The sequence below is a fragment of the Lonchura striata genome, chromosome 8, assembly GCF_046129695.1.
Source record: "Lonchura striata isolate bLonStr1 chromosome 8, bLonStr1.mat, whole genome shotgun sequence".
In the NCBI taxonomy this organism is placed as follows: Eukaryota; Metazoa; Chordata; class Aves; order Passeriformes; family Estrildidae; genus Lonchura; species Lonchura striata.
Genome location: NC_134610.1, coordinates 22,992,757 through 23,003,429, shown reverse-complemented (window position 1 = coordinate 23,003,429; position 10,673 = coordinate 22,992,757). Strand labels below are relative to the sequence as shown.

Below are 10,673 nucleotides of genomic sequence, written 5' to 3'. Positions count from 1 at the left end.
ACAGCACTGTATTAATTATTTGTGATGCAACACACCCCAGAAACAATTTATGCACATTTTGAAGATTTTAGTAGATCTTTAGACCTTTAGTAGTGAAAGTAGGTAGAAATTTTTGATGCAAAAAAGAATAAATAAATAAAAACTATTAAATATCCCAGGTCTGGTACAAATACTTCATATTAAGTTATTTTTATACATTTGTTTAGAAAAATACACTAAATATTTATACTTTCATTGCCTAAAAATAAGGACTGGATTATGTATATCCTTGTGTTTTTAAAGGCGGCAATGTCAATTACCGTCAAGCTGCTGGAGCAGAGCCATTAGTGCCCATTCCCACAGCCCTTACACTGGCAAAAAAAAAAAGCCATTGTGGGGCTAATCACAGCTCCAGGTGGATGACCTGGTACAAATGACCAAGAGGCCCATGGCACAAGTTGCATTTTCTCAAAAAAAATGAAAACATTTTGCTGAAGTTTATAATCCTTTTTTACCAACATATCAGTCAGACCTCCACACTTTTTTAAAAAGAGCTGCATTTACAAATGTGGATTATCTGTTAAAGTCATCATCTGTTCCAAAAAATGCACATTCAAACTGTGAAATATTAGGAAAATACTCTTGCAAATAAACTATATAAAGATAAAATACACTTCAAAGATAGTATTTACGTTATTCTATAAAGTGCAGAGAAATCCTTCTAAAAAGGGAAATAACTACTTCCTATAACAACAGTATAATTACAGCAGCTTTTGCATAGCATTATTTATAGAAAATGTAATACTTTCAGTTGCTTCAGGAGGGAAAGGATGAAGGAGTCTCTTCCAGTTCAGATCTTTCCTTTGACACTGATGTACTTTCTTCAGGAATGGTTGATGATACCAGATCTCCATTGACAGCACTTCTAGAACAATGGGCAGATCCTATAAAGAGATCAATGAAGTAATTAATTTTAAATTCCCAAAAGTATAATCCAATCTCTCAATTATTGTATTTGCAAAGTATTTCCTATATATAAGCAATCAAAAGAACTAGTCAAGTTAAAGTCTACTTGAGAGGAGTTATAATGGAATCAAAATGCCAGCAAGATTCAGAAGGAAAAACCACTGAAGAACTGACTACTAATTCAGCCCATCTAATTAGAAGGGACTAAATTCTGACCATGATCTTTATCATCGGCAAGGGTGTGTGCCTTCAGAGCTGTGCTGTTATCTACAAAAGGCAAGAGAGCCACTGAAGTGAACAATCTTTCCACAATGCAGTGAGTGAACTACCCCTGCAACTCACAGAAGTAAAAAAAAGATAATTTCTTCTGTGACAATAAGCAGATGGCAAACGGCAATATTCCACACCACTTACCAGATAATCATTTGTGTGAGTCTATAAGGACAAACATCCATTTTCTGGATATGTCTTAGTTTTATCTTGCCAGTAATCCCACTGATTTCAATATAACTACTTCAGCTGCAAGATCATTTGTAATATGAACAGAAGCCAGCATAAGTCAACCAGGTAACAAACTATACAAGTGCTCTGATTTATAATATGTGAATCTTACAAATAAGACATTTTTCCTTATGCCAGTATCAGTGCCCCTCTAAACAGGGAAATAAATTGTTCTGAAAGATACAAAAACTCCCTCCCTTTCACACTTACTCTGAGAGTCTTCAGAAAGCATATCACTGTAAGATTCTGTATCTGAGACTGTTCGTCTGCGCCGCTGAGAAACTCGGTGAAGAGATAAACCTGGTTCTTTTACAGAGTGATTAATCCTAAAAAGGAAATTAAATCTCTTAGTAAGCAAAATCTCTAACAATCCACACAAATTTTATATACTATAAATTTGAAATAACTTTGGTTATTTCCAACCCAACCAATTTTATATACTTGAAATTGGAAATAACTTTGGTGCTTAGATTAAATTGTCAGTATCGGTGCTTTTTACTATACTAGTCTACTATAGCAGACTAAAAATAGCACAGTCAACAATCTTAATTTCACAACTGCAAAGCCTGAAAGTGGAAATAAAAATGAAGCAAATAATTTGAGAAACTGAAATACTGACTGAAAAAGAATGTTGGTGTTTCAAGTTCTAATTTCATGAACTTGTCAAAACAAGCCATTTGCATAAAGCTTCTAGCATAAAATTTTGGTACTGTATTAAAAATAGCAGCTGCCAGCAATAGCTGATAATCTGCACTTTTTGTTTTTAAAATTAGATCAATTTATGATTTTTAATTTTTTCTCCAAGAAAACAATTCTTGTCACATTTTGATTTTAATGCTAGCAAGTTCAGGGAGGTTTTTTGAGACACGAGAAAAATTTAAGGATAACAGAAGATTACCTTTCTGAAGAGCAAGGACCAGGGTGGCTAATGGAACGTTTCATCTAGGGGAAAAATTCCAAAGAACAAACAACAACAAAAATGTCACAAGCTACTCAGACGAATGATATGGATACCTACATTATTTTTTACTTTATTTACAGTCTTTACAAAGAGAGATGGCAATATTTTTTTTATAAAAAGCAACCTCTCAGTTAAAAATATGGTTAAATTATATGAAAACAGATGGATTGCCATCAATATTGAAAGTTTTAGAACATTCACAAAGGTAATATTTTATTACAAAAAGATGCTACCTCCTATCTATGAAATTCATTCCCTCTTGCACTGAAGCTCCTCAAGGAGCCATTGTTAATTGCTATGATATACAGAAGTATCAAGACATTTTTCCTTTACCAAATGAAGTTTAAATTCCTCATTACACAATAAAGCCAAATTATGCCTCTTGATTCCCTGTGGTTTCTCTGCTATTACAGTAAAATCTCTATGCATATTAAAAAAAGTTATTATTTTAAATCATAATGTAAGTAAAGGGATTGAACATAAAGAGATGAAAGATCTATATGGAAAGAAAGAGATTCCCAGAACAGAATTGCACAATACAGCTCATCTTGGAAAACATACACCGAACTGACAAAGCATTTGATTCCCTATACACTGTCCTTCTAAGGGAATGAATTAATACTGAATAGTTATGCAAGTAGTATCTTTATCATTATATTTTTGTTAAATAAGGGAATGATATATTAATACAAATATCTTGAATTACATACACTGAAACATATGCTATCTTGCTGAAGTGCTCCAAGTCACAAAGCACTTAAGCAGGAGGTGAAGTTATGTAATTTTTATGATCAGTGTATGGTTAGCACTCTAAGAAAACCAAACAGCTGAACTGAGGAAAAGTTAAACTTCATTCATTTATGAGATACCTCATTACAGGGCCTTGACACTGATGATGTAAAGGCTAGCAAAGTGCAAAGCAAAAGACTGAGAATGGGAAAACTGATTTATATTTGGGACCACTACTGATTTATGACTCAGTCAAGATTTCAATTGTGGACATCATAACACATAACAATAGCACAGCATTCTTCCCCCAGTCTAACCACCAGTATGACACTTAGAAGATGTCTAAACCATTTGAATAGGTGATGGTGACACAGGAGAAACCAAGGGATCAGGGTGAGGCAGCTGGAACATTTCTGGCTTAAACTTGGCATTAGCGATCTTCACACATTCTTCAAGTGTTGTGATAAATGTATTACATGTGGCACTAAGCAAGGAAGAGGCTTCATTCATGTTCTGAAAGTAAATGAAAGTACAAGCACAAGCAAGAAAAAAAATTAAAATATGCAAATACAACTTTCCTCCACCACCTCTTCCAGACACACTGATTTCCCCTATTTATCACTAAGAATTTATATTTCCCATTTTTTAATCAAATGTACACCTTTCCATAAGGCTAATTTAAGAAAACACATGTGACAGCATTGTAAGTTTTTATGACATCTGAATTTCTTTAGGGTACCAGCCAACAATGCCTTACTGCAAAGCTTGTCTCAGAGTGACTAACTAACGGTATCAGAAGATCATTCAGTGAAACAAATGAATTGCAATAGAAGCTCTGAACAGTTTTATCACACTAGAGCAAGGAGCTGCAGGTCCATTTCACCTCCCTAAACCGAAAATTTGCTCTGTTGTGACTAAGCATCGACTCCTGGTTTTGCACTAAAGGATGAACATTGCTCATAAGCTGCTCAAGAGTGCAAAGAATAAAGTCATTCACAATTTCCAGTCCTTTCATTCAAAAGGAGGAATACATTCTAGTATTGTAGTTGTGCACATTCAGAGACAAATATCTACACTGCATGCTTCCAATACCTGGAATGCTAGCTTTCACTGATAAAAAAATGGAATATCATCCCACATAAAAAAGAATGGACAAACTAAGATTGTTTCAACTACTTGAACAGAGATGTAAAACAAGACAAAATACTGTATTGCTCATATGATAGCTCTACTGGTTTTTCAACCAAATGTCCCAGGAACACAATTGGTTCCTAACACCTGATACAATTACAGTTAAACCATCCAGGTACTTTACATACAGAAAATCACTATCAGTACATCTACACACAAGCATTCAAAAACTGACATTAGGTTAAGTCTCTCAATAATGGGGAGATGAATAAGGTTTAAGACAACAACAGTAACTTGAGGTGTATTATATAATGGAATGTAAAGAAATTCTAGAATTGTGCACCTCAATGCTGGGAGGAGAGCGAGTCTCATCATGGTGAACAAATTCTTGTATGGTATGAACTTGCTGCATTAAAAGATCACAGTAGAGACGAAGTTCAGACATTTTGGTTTTAAGAGATTCATTGGTCTCACTTATTTCTATGGAAAAAAATGGAAGTATCAATTTATTGCATACAATGTACATACATATTGTAATTTTTAAACATTTTTCATTTAAAGATCAATTTAAAAATCAACTTAAACTTCCACTTTGTTTTGAGGAAAACTGGATCCTGCAATGAATCAAGCATTATACTTGAAGCAAACAATACTTTTGGATAACTGGTGCTAATTTAATTACTTTTATGAAAAAGGCACATTATCAGGAAAAATAAAGTTGAAATCTTTCTTGGCTGACATGTAATGTTGGAAAAATTACTGAATAAAACTTATGCCACAAACCAGAGTGGCTGGAAACAGTTACATTAAGCCTTTCAAGAGAAATTATGGAAAAATAATACTTACTATAAAGAATTACTATGACATCAGAAATGAAATGTCTTCACAACAACTACAAACAATATGTTTATTCTAGTGACAACAGCACCTTAAGATACAAGAGGTCAATACAGGTGACTTCTAACTCTAATACTGAGGGGGAATTTACCATAGAAATGACTAGAAATAATTACAATTTATATTAAAATACAATAATACTGACTTTGTACCACAATATTTGTACTATTTGAAAAAGTGTTACCTAGTAACTAGTTACTCTAGGTAACACACATACCTTTTTCTTTTTTTGTTCTTGTATCTGCTAAACAGGCTTTTGCACTCCCCAGTGCTACCAGCCATCTTTGTCTTTCAGCTGCATTAACTGCTTTCATATAGAAATGCTGCTCCCCGGGGATGATTAGCTCCATTCTTGTGTTGTCTGTTGCATGAACTTGTGATAGAAGAGGAAAAAAAAATTGAATAACCTTAACTGAGTAACAGTCATTTATCAAATACTGCTCAAAGTGTTTTAAAATGCTTATGATAATCCCACAGTAATATGGTAAATCACAAAGCACCACTGTTAAGTAAGGAAAAGCCCAAAGCTTCTCAGCCTTTCTCCCCCTTTCCTTCACCAAAAGAACAAAATAACAAGCAAAATCAACTGGAATGGCAAAAAGAAAAAAAACTTTAATAAGTGAACCTCCTCTCTTTACATAACCGATTTCATCTACACTAAAGAGCACTAACAAAAAGGAGTTACCAGGTGAAAAATACTTGGTGGCCCATGTAAAATAATTTCCACTTTTTAATAAGTACCCACATCACAAGCTGAGTCACCTGTGAGGATCTGGAAAAAAATAATAGTCAACAGCAATGGGAAGCTAGAAAACACCCTGCTGTTAGCCAAGGAGGCTGACCTATAGTTAGGAATACACTAAAGACTAAACTCTTGCTTCAGAACAAACCATTCACTTACTGTCTCAAATACACCCATCACCTGTGCATGTGCACACCTGCTAACAGTGACAAAGGAAACCCAACCAGAAGACTAAACACTTCTGGTTTATAAGAATCTCCACTTTTGGATCACTGCTGCTGCTCTTCTGGAAAACTGGCTTCCATGATTAAGTCTCTATCCCTGGTCATAAGAGGAAAAGCATTAGAACTAAGCAGCTAGCTGACATAATTTCAAGAATGAACCACGTGCACATAACTATTAAAAACAAAAAGTAATACATGGTGTGTTCTAAATCTCAACACAGAACTCTATTCACTGTTGTAATTCATTAATAATGCATTATTATCTGTGATTAAAATGTTATTAATATTGATAATATTCATTATTAATATATGTGATAATTCATTATATTCTGTGAACTATGAAGCTGACACACTGGACTACAGGTAAACAAAAACAGAGGAGGAAAAACATGTGATGCAAAAAAGTATGGTTGGTGATCTTTTCTATTTCCATGGCAGCTAAAATTTTCTCAAGCAGAAATCTATTAATTCTTACCTTTTATTTCACACACAGCCATCTTTATACTTCCTTTGCTGCCTTTGCAAACATCATCCTGGGAATCATAGTATGACAATATCCCATTGTCTAAAACAAACCACCGAGGCTGCCAGCCTAGAAAGATCAAAAACGTGAAAGTTTAGTCTAATTCCTAAATTGTAAATAAAATACATTTCTTTGGCTGTTAAAACTTTAATAAAAGAGGCAAACATTAAATTATTCTTGTAACACACCAGGAAGTAATCAATCTCTGCAGTCTGATGACCAAAGCCACTCTATAATCAGACTAGTGTTATATGGATATTCCATTCCCATTCTCTTTGGGTGCAAGATTTTTCTTCGGCTTTCACTGTATTCCACTCTAGAGAAAAATTAAATTTTAATTTAGCCACCAGAGAATCCTGTTTTGAAGGTTGTTAAATTACATACCTCTGAAAACCTATTCTCATTCAAATATATTTTTCAGGCATATTTTTCTAAGATTGTAGGGACTTATTTGTAAGATACAAATAAATGACTGATGCCACAAACTGCTATGCTATGTTCTCCTTTAGCTACTGTATTTCAGTGAAAAATTTATATTTCACACTTATGTATTGACACTTTCTCCATTTCTACAAATAACACAGCACTAAAATATTCCAGTAGAGCATAACAATTACACTGGCCCATTATTCTCTGGGTCAGCTGTACAATAGGAGCAGATTATCCCTCTGTTTTACAACTTGACACCATTTTAACTTCCTGCTTGGTTTAGGGTTTGGAATGGCAGAAACGGTGTGGCCAAGCCCTGTCGGTATTTGGCAATATGACCATGTGGCCCAGGATGCTGTCCAGTTGCTGTCCCAACAGAGCGAGCTGAGGCCACCCAGCAGCACTGTATCTTAACACGGGAGGCTAAATCAGGTACCCGACTCAGAAATCAGCTACAGGCTTCATACTATTCACAGCATCATAGAATCATTGAAGGTTGGAAAAGATCTCCAAGATCAACTTTAAGTTGATCAACTCTAAGTCCAACCTTTAACCAATCACCACCTTGTCAACTAGACCAGAGGACTAAGGACCACATGCAGTTGTTTCTTGGACGCCTCCAGGGACAGTGATAACCACCTCCCTGGGCAGCCTGTTCCAGTGCAACCCTTTCCATAAAGAATTTCCTCCTGATGCCCAACCTGAACCTCCTATGGTGCAGTTTGAAGCCTTCTCCTCTCACTTTGTCACTTGTTATCTGTAAGAGGCTGAGCCTGACCTGGCTCCAACCTCCTGTTAGGGAGTTGTAGAGAGATAAGGTCACTCCTGAGCCTCCTTCTCTCCAGGCTAAACCCCCTCAGCTGGCACAGCTGGTCCTGGTATGACTCACTCTCTGGACCCTCGACCAGCTCCACTGCCCTTCTGCAGACACCCCAGCACCAGTGTCATTACAAGCTGTAACACTAATTCAAGAAGAATGAGACCAGGCTGCATTAAATCACATTACCATTCCATGATAAAGAAATAGTAACATGTAACTGCATATTGTTTCTTTTTTGTTGTTTACTAGCTGTAACAGTTAGCATACATGTCTTTTTAAATGCAGCGTGACAACTAAAAAGCACGTCCACACTCAAATTTAAAAGCAGAAAGTTAAGAACTACAAACTTTAAAGAGTAAGAATTCACACAGGAAATATTTCAAATGGTGCACATATGTAAACACTAATACTCAAAGAATATGCAATTCATTAGACTGTCCTGTAAGATGCAACTCAAAAATGCATGGATCTTTTTTTCTGCTACATTTTGTTGCGATTTGTGGACTGTGTACTGTCCTTATCTCCTGTCAATGCCTGTCAAAACAATCTTATTCTGCTAAAAAGGGAAGGTATCTGAATGACTATGCCATCCTCACATTGTTCTAGTATTGGAAAAAAAAAAACAGAAGCAAAGGACTTAAAAGGCCAAGTGCCTAACAGAAGCAAGACAAAGAACAAAAACACCTCTTGCAATTTGAAAATTGGCAGTATCCTACATTCAAGAAAATATTTTAAAAATTTGTACTTCACAAATTCTTATATGAGGAAAAAAAAAAGCAGCCGTATTTCTGGTTTGCTTCTAATGAAGGAAGAAACTAAATATTTTCCACAATACTTCAGCAACAATAACAAGCTCATTTGCTGCTTGGTGTCTAGCATTAATGACAAGTACTACAGCCTATTTCCAGCCACAAAAACAGATACTATACAGATAGTGGAGTAACAAGGCAGGCAGTAATAGAATTTAAACATTTTACTAATATGATTAGATTACTTTTTACAAAATTCTGCCCTCCTACATTCTGAAGATTGTAGATAAACCCTGACTAATTTTGAAATGCTGGAGTAGATGTTCTCTGTTGGCCAGCACAAGCCTAAGGAAGGGTTCTGAAGTCCACTGGTTTAGAGGACTACTGGCTTTCAGCAAAAGTTAGCTGCATGCTAATAGTACTCTGTATGCATAGCATTCACAGATACCGTTGAGTATTTCCTTATTAAATAACAGACTTAAAAGAGGAGCAAACACCACAAGAGTTCATTGCCTTATCTATTTATCTTTTCCTACGGCAATGTTTTCAGTCACACAAGTGAAAGTTAAAACTTTCATTACTTTGAAAACAACCTTGTGCTCATTCTTTCTCTCATAACCACAACTTTTCCCCTAAGTGTTTTCTCTATAGGTACTGGGAAGAAGAGACAAAGACATCAAGTATCTATTTAATTACAGCACAACTGGTCCCTTTTACCAGAAGGCCCACATCTTTGGACACAAAACTGCTCTGAAAAATGCAAGATTATGCCCTGTATACTTCATTTCACAGCACATCCGTACAATCCTCACAACGTGGCCCACATTTTATAATCCCTCAGAACCAAGATTCACACCACTTCACACTCACAGCCTGCATATGCTGAGGCAGAATTCCACATATATAGTGTTGAAGAAACATAAAGCAAAAAAGATACTGCCAAAGCAGTGTAATAAGAAGCACGATTAAGCATGATATGTGATCCAGCGCTGATCCGCTTGGGAGAGACAATTAGTCCTATCACAGTGTCAGAGGAGGAATGTTTCACCTTGACACCAGTGCCTGCCCGCTGCCTGCTCCAGAGGGAGGTGGTGCCCCTACTACCGCAGAGGATCAGCCGAACAAAACAAGGCAAATGCTAATATTTGGTGCACCTTTTGTCTGCAGCGCCTCCAAAAATACATTCAATGAAACTGAAGTTCACCGCGTGTTTTCCAGGTTGGGATAGAGGAGCTCCCTGTCCCGCTGAGAGTCTCCGACTAACTCGGCAAGGCGCAATCCGGGTTGCGAGAGGGGCTCGGCATTAGGCCAGGGCCGGGCACAGCTCGCCCGTGCGGCCGGGGCAGGGGCGGCCGGGGCCGGGGCGGCCGGGGCCGGGGCGGCCGGGGCCGGGGCGGCCGGGGCCGGGGCGGCCGGGGCCGGGGCGGCCGGGGCCGGGGCGGCCGGGGCAGGGACGGCCGGGGCCGGGGCGGCCGGGGCCGGGGCGGCCGGGGCAGGGACGGCCGCCCGCACCGGGCTAGAGCGGGGGGCGCTGCCGCTGCTCCGCCAGGCGCGTCCCCCGGCCCAGCCCGGCCCCGGAGCCGGCTCCGGGCCACCGCCTCCCCGGGGCCGCCTCCGGGGGCCGCTCGCCGGGGCTTGGCTCCGGGCACGAACGTCTCAGCCAACGCGTTACCGACGGCTCCGGCCGCCACAGGACGCCGAGACCCCCGAGGCGGCAGCAGCAGCGGCGGCGCATTACAGCCGGGGCCGAGCGAGCCCGAACCGCCGGCCCCCGGGCCCGGTGCCCCGCGCCTACCCGCTAGGTAGTTGGTCCACTTGTACAGGACTCCCTCCATCGCTCAGAGCCCGGCGCCGGGCCGCATCCTCCTGCTCCGCCGCGGGGAACGGGCGGCCGCGGCCGCCGCGGGGATGGCGCTCCCCTCCCGGCCGCACCGCTGCCTCCCCCGCGCAGAGGCGGAGCCGCTCGGCTCAGGCGCGGCGGCCGCGGCGGCTCCGGCGGCGCCGCCCGCCCCGCGGGGCGCT

The 10,673-nt window shown here is 39.4% G+C and overlaps 1 protein-coding gene across 1 annotated transcript; it reads right to left on the bottom strand.

The window, feature by feature from the left end:
- Window positions 1-674: 674 nt before the first annotated feature.
- Window positions 675-10,588, bottom strand: PLEKHA3 (pleckstrin homology domain containing A3). Its single transcript, XM_021552400.3, has 8 exons — window positions 10,447-10,588; window positions 6,606-6,722; window positions 5,382-5,537; window positions 4,611-4,747; window positions 3,485-3,649; window positions 2,345-2,388; window positions 1,657-1,772; window positions 675-923 (listed from the first exon to the last, which is right to left on the bottom strand). The coding sequence occupies exons 1-8, from the start codon at window positions 10,484-10,486 to the stop codon at window positions 796-798; spliced, it is 903 nt and encodes a 300-aa protein (XP_021408075.1). The 5' UTR covers window positions 10,487-10,588; the 3' UTR covers window positions 675-795.
- Window positions 10,589-10,673: the final 85 nt, after the last annotated feature.

Excerpts from the sequence above, each read along its gene's own strand:
- PLEKHA3 (XM_021552400.3), bottom strand. The coding sequence starts at position 10,486 with ATGGAGGGAGTCCTGTACAAGTGGACCAACTACCTAGCGG. Across the intron at positions 5,538-6,605 it reads GGCTGTGTGTGAAATAAAAG|TTCATGCAACAGACAACACA; the intron begins GTAAGAATTAAT and ends TTCTATCACAAG. Across the intron at positions 1,773-2,344 it reads GGTCCTTGCTCTTCAGAAAG|GATTAATCACTCTGTAAAAG; the intron begins GTAATCTTCTGT and ends TTTCCTTTTTAG.